This window comes from Natator depressus, chromosome 8 (genome assembly GCF_965152275.1).
Source record: "Natator depressus isolate rNatDep1 chromosome 8, rNatDep2.hap1, whole genome shotgun sequence".
In the NCBI taxonomy this organism is placed as follows: domain Eukaryota; kingdom Metazoa; phylum Chordata; order Testudines; family Cheloniidae; genus Natator; species Natator depressus.
Window position 1 is genome coordinate 73,185,328 of NC_134241.1, and position 12,549 is coordinate 73,197,876.

The 12,549-nt window shown below is 42.2% G+C and overlaps 1 protein-coding gene across 3 annotated transcripts in view; it reads left to right on the forward strand.

Annotated features, from left to right (window-relative positions):
- Positions 1–12,061, forward strand: part of BCAR3 (BCAR3 adaptor protein, NSP family member) — a 117,956-nt gene extending 105,895 nt beyond the window's left edge. Inside the window, exons 8-13 of one of the 3 annotated variants that reach the window (XM_074961303.1) lie at positions 99–745; positions 5,500–5,615; positions 6,547–6,718; positions 8,030–8,141; positions 9,771–9,983; positions 11,749–12,061. In XM_074961303.1, coding sequence (XP_074817404.1) covers positions 99–745; positions 5,500–5,615; positions 6,547–6,718; positions 8,030–8,141; positions 9,771–9,983; positions 11,749–11,927 — 1,439 coding nt within the window. In that variant the 3' untranslated portion in view covers positions 11,928–12,061. The remainder of the gene's footprint in view (positions 1–98; positions 746–5,499; positions 5,616–6,546; positions 6,719–8,029; positions 8,142–9,770; positions 9,984–11,748) is intronic. The other 2 variants (XM_074961304.1, XM_074961305.1) reach the window with 2 other exon arrangements.
- Positions 12,062–12,549: the final 488 nt, after the last annotated feature.

Sequence of the window (12,549 nt, forward strand, 5' to 3'; positions counted from 1 at the left end):
ACAAAAAAGAACTGTAAAGTGGATCTCAGGATTATATGTAGTTTTGCCTTAGATGCTATTATTACATCATAAAAAATGATTCTGTTCTTCACCTACAGGTTCAAGGCATCCATCCCAGTTACCTGAAGTAGATACGAGCCCATGTTCAAATTCCCCTGCATTTAGAACAGGCAGTGAACCTACTCTAAGCCCCACGGTAGTTCAGAGGGTCGCTTCCGAGTCGCCAGTAGGAGACGCTCTTAGCGGATCAGACAGCCAGCTCTGTCCCAAGCCTCCGCCTAAACCCAACAAAGTGCCCTTGCTGAGGCAACCTCAGTCTCCTTTAGCTTGGCACAGTTCAGAGGCACACTACTGTGAATTAAACCCTGCCACTTCCATAGACTGTGGAGCAACTCAGCAACCTCTGTCTCAGAAGAGCAGCTATGTGGAGCATCTGATAGCTAAAGAGAATGGATTGCTCTCATTCAGGAACTCTGAAACAAGTTATCTGATCCATGAAGATGATGCCTTACAGAGCTCAATGGATACATTAGCAGCTTGGATTGAGATGGCTGAAGAAGGCAGCATGTTTGTAGCACCTGTTCTTGAGACAGTATCCAGTTTTAAACCAAATGATTTTGAATCCAAACTTCTTCCTCCTGAAAACAAGCCACTTGAAACAACAATGTTAAAAAGAGTTAAGGAGCTATTCACCAACAGTAATCCAAAGATTATTGCCCGGCATATGCTTAGAATGGACTGCAAGGTAATTGATTATTTGGTTTTTAATAATTGTAAAGGGAATTAACGTTTCTGCATGTCACTGGATACCCTGCCAGATTAAGCTTTTTTAAAACAGAGATTTGAAAGAATTAAAGGAGAGATCTTGGACTAAGGTAATGTATATATTTACTTGGGGGACTTGCAGGGATTTGTCAAGGGGTAGGGTTGGAAAAGAGCTTTTAGCCTAGGAAGAATGAGTACAAATTTGTCTCTGGACCAAAAATCCCTCTTAGTTGTCCCTAATTTTAGAGCTATATTTCCCTCCATTCCACACAAATTTGATGTTCTCTTTGTTTGTTGTAGATTTATTTACAGCAGAAATGCTGAATCATGAAACTGAGATTAGGAAAAATGGTATTTATTCTGAAGGAATGAATCCCATATCAGAGAGCGAGGACACCACACATTGCTCATGTTACTGGAAGGCACTCAGATACCAAAATGGTGGGCATGAGCTAAGAACCTGAATAGAATACAATCTGTTTTAGCTTCCTGTCTGAATACTGCTCTTCTAACCCTTGTTTGGGTCTTTGGGCCTTGACAGGATGAGAGGTAGTGGAAGGGGCCTGCAGAGCCTTTAGATGCAGTTCTCTCCTCACATGCCATTTGTACCCTCTATTGCACACCTTGGTAAGCATCAGAAGCACACAGATATTTTTACAAGGAGGCAGGCTTGGTTATACTGGCAAATCTTTGAGCAGCGATTCTGGAATCAGCAACATGGAAAAAAGAAGAGAGAAATTCAAGAACAAACAGCCCTTTTTATAGGATAATGATTTTATTTAAAGGGAACATGAAACCCATTTGAATTCTAAGTCATTTGAAGTGGATGGTTGAGTGCTGTATCCATTACAAACACAGCATTTGAGAGGAAGCGTGGTATGCCTCGCACTTCTTCAGTGTGAACCTGGTTCCAGATCCTCAAAGTTATTTAGGCACCCAATTCCCATTGAAATCAGTAGCACTGGGTCTAATGAAATCCAGGGGAGTTAGGATATGTCATAATTGCAATGCCTGTGATTCGAATGACATGATCTGTGTGTAACCCACACACCACCTGGGTGTGGTGTTCTGTCCCATCTAGTGGCACTGATACCACTGAGAGAGCAATTAATGAGTCTGCTCTACAGCCTTAGCTAAGAGCCAGGTGGCATTTAGCTCATGTGATAGAGGCTCATGCATTAAGCTCCAGAGGCCCCAGGTTCAATCCCACCCCCCAACGACCGGGGTCTGTCAGCGTTACATATGCACAGTTTCAAATAGCATTTCCTTCTTACCGCCATCAGCTCCATTACACCCCTTTAAACTCTCTATACAATCTATTATACAGTCATTGGAATTGAATGGTTCTTTATTGAGTCTAAATAACGGTAGCACCAGCCAGCCCACTGCAGAAAGAATGGAAAGGCCTTTCCAGCCCTGCTGCTTCTTGTTAGGAGTGCTTTACTGTGAAAGCATAATCAAGGTTTGTTAGTTTTCAAAGGGTGCTGGAGGCCAAAGAGATGGTGCATTGTAGTGATTTTCAAACGGCATATTTGCGCACTCACATGAGGTGAAATCAGTGCATCAGTTAATTCAGTCAGTCATTTGGGAACTATATTTGTGAGAAGTGATATTGTTTCTAATTACGCTAAAGAAATGTACACCACCTGCCCAATATCCAGAGGGGGCAATGGCTCCTCCTGAGGCAGAAATGGATAATGCTGTGACTATCATTTTGTTATAACTCAAAACAAACTCTTCTCTACAATGTTTGCTGTAAAACTTGCCTCATCAAGGTACAGCATTTGTCTCATCTGCCACTCACTGAGCATGAGATTTAGAAGAGAGTTTTGCGTGCTCAGTGACCTAGCAAGGGCTCTTCCCCGCCCCCCCGTGGTTTCTAATAGCTTACATGGAGAACTGCACAGTGTCTCCAAGACTCATTTAGGAGACAGGTTGGCGAATGGGACACGTGACTACTGTCAGCCATAAAAATGAACAAACAGTGCAGCAGTGGTTTCAGGTGTATTGAGTAATGACAGGTGAACCTGCCTAACATGGATATTACACTGTAAGGTAGAAAGAACCAGGCTGTGCCAGTTTCCCCAACAAAATGTTACTGCTAGTACTCCCCCAATGCTAGTGTGCTTACTAGTGGCTCCACAGCCCCAAGGGAGCATGATTAACCAGGTATGGGGTGTGGCTAGCACACCCACCGTAACCACCTGCTGGCATCCACCAGTAGATGCTGAAGTAGCATACACTGTTTCTTTCTGAGGCAGTTGCACTGGCTGCTTCTGAATGTGCTTCCCTAGGCCCTCCTGAGCCATTCCGATGCCCATCTGTTCCTCATACACAGAATGACTCAGGGAACCTCCACTCAGCAGCTACACCGCTGCACCACCCTTCCGGAAGAAATGCCAGAATCTGGCTTCCTTACAGTCATAGAATTATAGAAGCATAGGACTAAAAGGGACCCCGAGAAGTCATCAGGCAGGACCTACTAAACCTAGACCATCCCTGACAGTGTTTGTCCAACTTAAAAATCTACAGTGATGGGGATTTCACAACCTCCCTTGGAAACCTATTCCAGAGCTTAATTACCCTTATAGTTAGAAAGTTTCTCCTAATATCTAACCTAAATCTCAGTTAATGCAGATTAAGCCCATTACTTCTTCTCATACCTTCAGTGGACATGGAGAACAATTGTTCACAGTCCTCTTTATAACAGCCCTTAACATATTTGAAGACTTATCAGGTCCCCCTCAATCTTCATTTCTCTAGACTAAACATGCCCAGTTTTTCAAACGTTCCTCGTAGGCCTTGTTTTCTAAGCCTCTTCAGAAAACTAATAGTTCTAATAATAGCACTTCTCTAACCCTTTTTTTTTTTTCCAAAGCCCGGCACAATCTAACTAATATAGTACCTTTTCTCCTTCTACCGCAGATAAAGTTTTAAAAAATGGAATTTTAAAACCATTATAACAAGAAGAATGGCTAGCAATCAAATAGCAAAAGTGTGTGTTGACTGAAGTAATTCCCTTAGATATACCCTAGTTTAAAAGGAAATCTTAGCTTCTGTAATTAGCCTAGCAAACTTAATTAAGAACTCTGCTTCTACGATGGAACCTTAAAAGACCTGGAACAAATGTGGCTGGAGATGCTTCTTTCTGCTGGCTACGTTATGCTTCACTCAGTTTGACCCTATCAAAGTACCTGTGCGTTCTCTTTCGATCTTGCTTTTCCCCCCTGATCCTGTGACTATCGAACTCATTTAGATGCAATGACAGCTTGTTCTCTGCCTGTGCTGCTGGGATTGAAGGATTGCCATTTGTTTGGAATTGATTATATACTATTGGTACCACCGAATTCTGAAGTATTACAACAGATTTGCATACAAACAGGGCCAGATTAAAGCCTGCACACTATAGATCTGTGTATAGGACCCCAGCTCCTGAAGTCTGATTACATCAGAATCTCAGCTTTCATTTAAAAAATAAAGTTTGTAGCCCTCAGAATTGTGGAGGAACACTCAAACATTTACCAGGTGTAACCGAGGTAGTGATGTCTGCTTGTCTGTAGAACGCCTGGAACAATAGCTGTGAGAGGAGAAACTCTCCCATTCATCTCAATGGGCTGTTAACTCCCAGACCTAGTGCTCTGGTGGCACACACTAACTCCACTCAAGTCGGGATCTATGTATGGCAGGAGGAGATGAGCAGTGATTCTGATCTATTTGCCCAAGCAGATTAACCCTGGCCTCTCCATGAGGCCCTCTGCCACCACTCTTGTCTCTCTGGGAGGGAATGGGGATCATCTGGGGGGTAAAGCCGTTGGGTAGCCAGTGTCATGGTGTGCCTAAGGCCCCATATTGCCTTAATGCAGTCCTGCAGACAGAGGTTGGCACTTAGATGCTATGATGATAGAGAGGCAGATTAGATTAGAAATTTGTCAGCATATGAACATTAAAACAATACCCATAAGTATTTCATTAGATAATATGAACATTATTAAGATTAATACAGATTAATAGTTCTTATAGATGTAGCAAACTGCAAATAATCATTATGTATTTGAAAGGCAAGGACTAATGCAGTAGGGAGGGAAAATAGAGGCGCTTTTTTTTTTGTATGAATTACTGTCAGACACGGAGCACTCACATAGTCCTTTCCAAATTCAGAATGCTTTGTGTACATTAATTCATCCTCACAAGAGTCCTGTGGCGTGGAGAAGCAGCAGTGTTACAGTATTATACTTATTTTACAGATGAGGAAAGTGAGGCAAAGAGGTTAAGTATCTTGGCCACAGAGCATTCGTGTCAGAGCAAAGATCAAGCCACGAGACCACTCCGTGCTTTTGTTGGATGTGTGGGGATTTGCTTTTGGTAGAGTGCTTGATCAGATCTGTTGTGGGTTTGACACAAGCCCTACGGCTCTCTTCTCTAGAAGAAAATCTCCTTATGATGCTGCTTGTTTTCTGTTGTTTTTTTAAAAACCAGATCAAAGAATTAGTCCTTATTTCTTGGCCATAATTCTTATTTGTTTTCATACACTTGTCTCACTAAAGGAAAGCATTTCTAAGTTCTGCACAAAACCTCATTTTGTTTTCTGTTTAACGGGGATATTTTTAAATGGCTTTATATTAGCGTTCTAGCTGCACAGCGAGTTAGAGTAACACTACGAAGGAATCAAACTCCTCCTTTCCTTAAATAAGTCAACTTCCTGGATCAGTGTGTGTGAACTTTTGCACTTGACAGGTTGCTAGGATACTAGAGGTCTCTGAAGAGATGAGGAGGCGGATGGGAGTGAGCTCAGGTCTGGAGCTCATTACATTGCCCTATGGACACCAATTGCGCTTGGACATAATTGAAAGGTATACATTCTTGTTACATTGTGCTTCAGTTCTGTGACACTTGGCTAGAATATCAGTCTGTTGTTGGTATTGGTGTGTCTTATATCTCCAGGTAGAAACACCCTCCTTCCCCAATAAACACTTTACAGTATTGTATACTATGTTGAAATCCACTGAGAGGCAATTTATTGGGACACAGAGATATTGTACAGCTTTGTGCTTAGGAGGACTCCTGGAGATCATCAGGCAACTCCATGGAGGGAGTGCTTGGAGGAAAAAACCAGGTATTAAGAGTCTGATTCTGGTAGGGGAACCTGAGCCCACCCTCTGCTCCAGGTTCCAGCTCTGGGGCCCTCTCTTCAGCATCCAAGGTCTGCCCTATTCTATTTCTTACTGCTTTTCCCGGGAGCCTTTCCTAGCTCTCTGGCTCTCCTCCTTCCCTGCGTTTACCAGCCCAAACTCCCTCCTCCCAGGGAGTAACTGCAGGTTACCTATCTCTTTGCCTCAAACACACCTCCCTTCTCCTAGGCAGTGACTGCAAACTACTTCCCCTTGCTGCTCTTTGTTCCTGGGCTTAATACAGGCCCCACCTGTTCCTGTCCAGCTGAGCCTCTTCTCATTAATCCTTGCTCCCTGGCTCTTCCTCTAGGTGCAGTCTAAGTGGCTTACCTAGTCACCTTACCCCTTCAGGAACTGCGTGAAGTGGACACCCCATCACAGGTGTGCAATAACATAAGGGCAGATCTGTTCCCTGAAGCCTCCAATATATAGTCAGTCTATATCACATAAGCGTACCATTGTCACTGAGCTCCATGTAACAGCAGCATTGTCAGTAACATCCATTTAATCCTGTCTAGGGACGTTAAGGTCTTTTAAGCGTTGCCTTTGTTATTTGATCACTTCTTATCATTTAATAGTTTACTCTAGACATCACTGACTTGCTTCTCTCTAGACACAACACCATGGCAATCGGAATAGCTGTGGATATTTTGGGCTGCACAGGAAACTTAGAAGAGAGGGCTGCAACGTTAAACAGGATCATCCAGGTAGCCGTGGAACTGAAGGACTCCCTGGGGGATTTGTACGCATTCTCTGCTGTCATGAAAGCACTTGAAATGCCACAGGTAAAACAAGGTTCCCTTTATGGTATTCAAAGAGCTTAATTTTCATTAGTTAATTTTTTTCAACATTTTAAAGCCCTTAGACAAGTCCTTAGAGGTGAAAGGAATGGGCATTATAGAAGGCCCATCCCCATGTAGACAGACAGATGGTCATAAGAGCTAAGATGTTTAGCCATTATGAATTTACAATACTTTTGATTGTAACAATCTCATTCCATTCAATGCCAGGACTAGAAGAAAACTTTGCTTTATAGAACAACGGTCTGTTTATTTTAAAGCAAGGCAGGTCTGATAGCATCAAGACATTTCTTCTGTACTATTTAAAAAAACCAACAAATTTGTTAAGAAACAAATAACTATTTTTTGCAATTACAGAAATTTGCCTCTTTTGAATATATCTCTATTATGCTCTTTGGTGAAAGCTTTTTTTGTGATCCTGCAGGGTATAGATGACCTTTTGAGATTAACACTTTGATGAGAGAAAGTTGAGCAACCAGCAGTAAAAATCCTAAATACCAAAAGAATGGATGTTATCTGAATTCAGCTAGTAACATTTATCTAAACAAAATTTTCCAATCACACATGCCAGTTGGGAGACAGTTCTCATATCTAATCCTTGAATAACAGCTTTAGAAACACAGAGTATTTAGAATAGCTGGTCTGTAAACAAAGAAATGTGCATTTGTTATGTGCAAATGGACATGGTACAGCAATTATTTATTTGTCAATCCAGTAAAAAAAAAAAACCCCTGATGTTTTCCCCCCTGACATTAAATCTAAGTTTAGGGCCCTTTTAAAATCACTCAGCAGAGAAACATGCTGTTATTGCATCAGCTAAATGCTTGGCTGAAAGTTTACTACTACACAAGGAAAGTGAGACAGTAGTTGCAAGGAGAGATTGCCAGATGTGGCACCAGGAATGCTGCTTTAATTTTTGAGTGAGAGGAATTTGTTAGCTGTATCTTGGCCTGTGGTGATTTGAAACTTGTCCCAGATGACCGGAAAGGGCCACTTCATGGGAACAGAACATTGGGTTGTGGCTTTTTCCCCAAGGAGCACACAATTATTTTGCCTAAATACTAGGATGTTTTATTCAGTGGTATTAAGTTGTATCAAGGTATTGTTATTTATTAATGTCAGGATCCAGTGGAAGAGGCAAACTGTTGCATAAGCTTAAACAAGAGATGGTATCATATTATGATGATTCAGACCAATCCGAATTAACCCTCTGGTGTCTGCCAGAAGCGGCATAGTGGCTTTACATAAGAATTGTTGCAAAATGAAAATTGGACTCTCTTCTTTGCATCTGAACAGGTCGCAAGGTTGGAACAAACATGGGTGACTTTACGGCACCACTACACCCAAACTGCCGTTACTTACGAAAAGCAGTTGAAGCCGTTCAGCAAAGCTCTGCATGAAGGGAGAGGTGAGTGTGCAGCACGTGGGATTGCAGCCAGACGTGCGTGACTCTGGCCTTCACCATAGTTGTTTTCATTAAGGGAACCAGACTAAGTCCTTTACTGCAAATGACAGATTTTCAGTCTGAATAGCCTTTACCTTGCTTCCCCTCTCCATTAATGTAATAACGGACATACACAGAAATGGAGTCAGTTCAGCATAGTCCTACCCACTAGCTTGTGAATGCCTTCATCTCCCATAGCACAGACCAGGCAGGCTGTACGACTGCCTCAGACAAGCCCGGTCAGTATAGTAGATCAGTACAGAAGGGGCGTTTCACTCATTCTGGTGGCTATGTGTGATCATGCGCTGAAGTGACACTGCATCGTTGTGTGTGATGGAACACGGCACAGGGATGAATAAATCAGAGTCGTCCATATCTGCAAGTAAGTCCATAGCTAGCCAAACCAGAGTGTAACATCCCTTGTGCTCCCAGCATCTCCCCTCCCCACACCCACTATGGAGTGCGAGGAGGGCAGGGGAACTGACAAGGCCCTTCTGCTTCACCGGGATTCTGACTAGTAGAAAGCAAATCTGTGCAGAGCCTCCCTTTCCCCCTGCAAAGGAGGAAGAGCGGTGGTGTGGCAGACTCCTATATGTCTACACTGCAGTCAGAAGTGAGACTGCAGCCTGTGTAGACACACCCAAGCTAGCTCTACAAACCCACTGGGGACCCAGAATATATATTAGAGCAGCCAGCCCCTGTTGTCACCTCTGCTGCTGCAGCTTCACTGTTATTGTCCATCAGGGTAGCTAGATCAGAGCTAGCTCAGGCATGTCTACTTGAGCCGTAATCGCACTTTTGATTGCAATGTAGCCATACCCTTACTCACGCTGCATCCTGGAGGTGAGAGGGAAGCAGCAGGGGAAACCAATCTTCATGCAGAAGGAAGGAAGCGGATCAGGGTCATCCACCTGAGCTAGTTCTTCCGGCCCTATCAAGTCATGGGGGTGCTGCTGCTTCTACTTGTGGGAAGGCTCAGAGCCCCATAAACTCTGAGCCCCACGTGTAGCTGCTGCTGCTGTTGCTCCCATTTCAGACTCATGCCCGCTGCATCCACTTCCAGGAGGAGCAGGAGCTGCATGCCTGGTTTGTAAATCCTGCCTGCATCGGGACTTAAGTGGCTGTGCACATGCTCACAGGCAGGGTACTTTAATGGCAGAAACTTAGGCACCAAAGGACTTTATGCACTTTCAGGATAAGGTGGCAGCTGAGAGGGGTTTTGAAGATCTGAATTTTGAACGTAAGTGTCTAAAGTGGCACTGATGCACTTCCATTCCTGTGTGGCTCTAGCCTTCGATTCCTAATACTTCAGCAGAGAACATAGATGGGATGCGAGCTATTGTCCTGCACCAGCTGCAATTCTGCAGCATTACAGTAGATTCTAGGTTTATCAGGATATTAACTGGAAGCTGGGGGGCAGGGAGGAATAGTGAGGATGCTAATTTGAAGGATTACGGAGGCATATTATGGAAGGGAAAACTACTCAAAACAAATCCTATTTGTAACTGGTTTAGGGAAGAATGTTGTACTATAATTAGCTTGTAAATTAGCAGGATTTACGATTGTTGAGTGGCTGTGTTGCATCTCTTCCAGAGTCCGTGTGCGCTCCCCAAAACAACATAACCGTGCCCCTGCTGATGCCCTCGGTTACCTTGATGGAGCGACAGATTGTCATTTTTGATGGGATGGACCTGTGGGAAAACACCGACCAAAGCTGTGAAATAATGCTCAAGCATTTAGCCACAGCCCGTTTTATAGCACAAAATGCTGACATGTACCGAATGACTGCGGAAAGGATACTGGAAGGTAGGGACACTGGCAGGAGTAAAATCTTGCTGCACGTTTCACCAGTTCAGTATTTCTCAGAGTGAGCAGAATGTGAGAGGTGTTTTGTTAAAGTAATGAAGAGATACTGCATATTCTCCCAAGAGTCCAGGCTCTTATTAGTAACTGAAATAACAGCTTAGAAAATCTGGAACAGGCTTTTTCTTCAGCAGTTGGCAAATCTGAGAAAAGTTAACATGTAAATTGACCAGGAATTTGCCTTTGTCCTATCTCCCCCTCTCAACTGGATTAGTCTGAGGGCATGATGCTACAGCTACTGTGTGCAATTGTCAGCAGCATGCCCTACAGAAGGAAACGTACTGTATGAAAAGGAGTATTTCCACGTTAAACCTACATGGCTTCTTATTGCCTTTTGTTAGTGAATCAGTCTCTGCATTAGCTGTTACATTCTCTCGAAAGAAAATCCTCTACATTCCTTTTGTGTCTGACTCTCCCTTAGCTGAAGTTTTGTCACTAGCTCATACCCTCCTAACCCATCTTCTGTAGGAACTCTTGTTGTACAGAACTATGAATATCTTTGAGAAGGTCTCCACTTAAGTGGACTAGGAATTGCTGCAAGAAATACATTCTTCTCTCCTCTCCCAAGGCTGCGATTCTCCTAAATCAAAGTCTCTTCCAGGCCACGGTAGCCGAATACACTCTAATGTGAATTATCAGGCTGGCTCAAGTTAAAGTCATTTTGTATTTATCCAGTTAGCAGCATGGTAATGCAATTGCACTATACACATTTATCTGTTAAGTCAGAGCCATTGTGACCTTTTAAGTAAATATGCACGTAAGAAGCTAAGAGGACTCTCAACATATGTTGATAAGGAGCTGATGACAATTTGCAGCCATTCATATAATTTAAGATCGGTCAAAGTGGCTTAGTACGTGGCTAGACAAGCAGGTGGTTCAGTAGATGGTATTCTATCTTCTGACTCAGGAAGCAAAGACCCAGCATGGTTTTCAGGGATTCTGTACTCCTGGAAGTGCCATAAAACTGAGACCCTTCTCATTAAAGAGCCCATAGAGCTCTTCAAAACCGGTATCTATTAACCCCACCAATCTGACTAAATTCCAGCTCAAGTGATTACATTTTGCCTGCAAAAAAAAAATTCTCACTCCACGTGTGTGTTTGCAGTAACTATGACCAATATTAATCACACTGAACAGATTTTCTGCTGGTGCAGGGAAATTAAAAATAAAGTTATTGCAGGCAAATATATACTCTCAGAGAGCTCTGCATTTTTCAGGAGTTGCCATTACACCATCTCCTCTTCACCTAACAGTCTTTATAGATTTTTAAGGTTAGAAGGGACCATTATGATCTCCTAGTCTGACCTTTTTTACGCACTATCAAGAGCCGAAGTTTTCCTTGGTTCTGAGTATATCCTGTGCCAATGATCTTTAACTAAACCAAAGTCATCTACATGTCCCCACAGCATGGCCAATGGAAGTGTTTTTTAGTATTTACCCAGCTTTTTAATATCTCCAAATATTTATTTTGGAGATAAAGCCGATAGTATAAAAAGAACCCAACATTTGAGCATAGATGTACTTTTGGACAAGTTCAATAACCTTAGAACCCGCCCCCCCATCACCAAGTAAAAGCCGATTTGATGGTTAGACAAGGTGGGTGAGGTATTATCTTTTATTGGACCAATTTTGAGAGAGACAAGCTTTTGAACCACTGAGTTCTTCTTCAGGTCATACACAGTTATGCATTTTCTGTTTTCCTCATTAGGTTTTCAGCCAGATGATGAGATGAGTGAGATCTTCAAGACAGAATTTCAAATGAGATTGTTATGGGGCAGCAAAGGAGCACAAGTTAATCAGAGAGAGAGATACGAGAAATTCAACCAGATTTTAACTGCACTCTCCCGAAAATTAGAACCTCCTCCAGTGAAACAGGTAGAGCAATGAAATATCAAATGGACCCTTAAGATATGATTACTTCAAGTTTGCCATTTAAAAGAAATTGCCCATTTGTCACTGTACAAGCTTCTAGCATTCACAGGATCTTTAGGACTTGTAAATTGCACAATGCACATTTATGAATTGTTTAAAAGCTACTGATTTCTAAATGAATAATTTATTTATTAATATGTAACCATGTCATTTTAATAATTTCTTGAACAAATTTAAGATAGTCTGCATAATGTATTCTTATGATTTACAAAAGTGTCTATTGATGTCTACTAGTCATTACTATTGGTGTTTTACTTAATGTTATCAATAATGAAACAGTGTACTGTAAATAAAAAATAGGTATTTTAGAAAATATCAGTTGTATGATATTCCTTAATGAATATGAACCTGTACACAGTTGTGAATTAAAATATATCTTTGTGAAATACTGTACAGTGGGTCATTGTACACTATAATCACAGGAACTAATGTGATCTGTTAAGAAAATGTCCTTCTTATACTGTCCTGGCGAGGGGGGAAGAAAGGGCTGAGACTGTAGTGGAACAGAAAATTAACTAGTTGATTAGGGTAGAGTTTGATATATTATTTCACCAAGGTACATAGCACCCATGAGCTG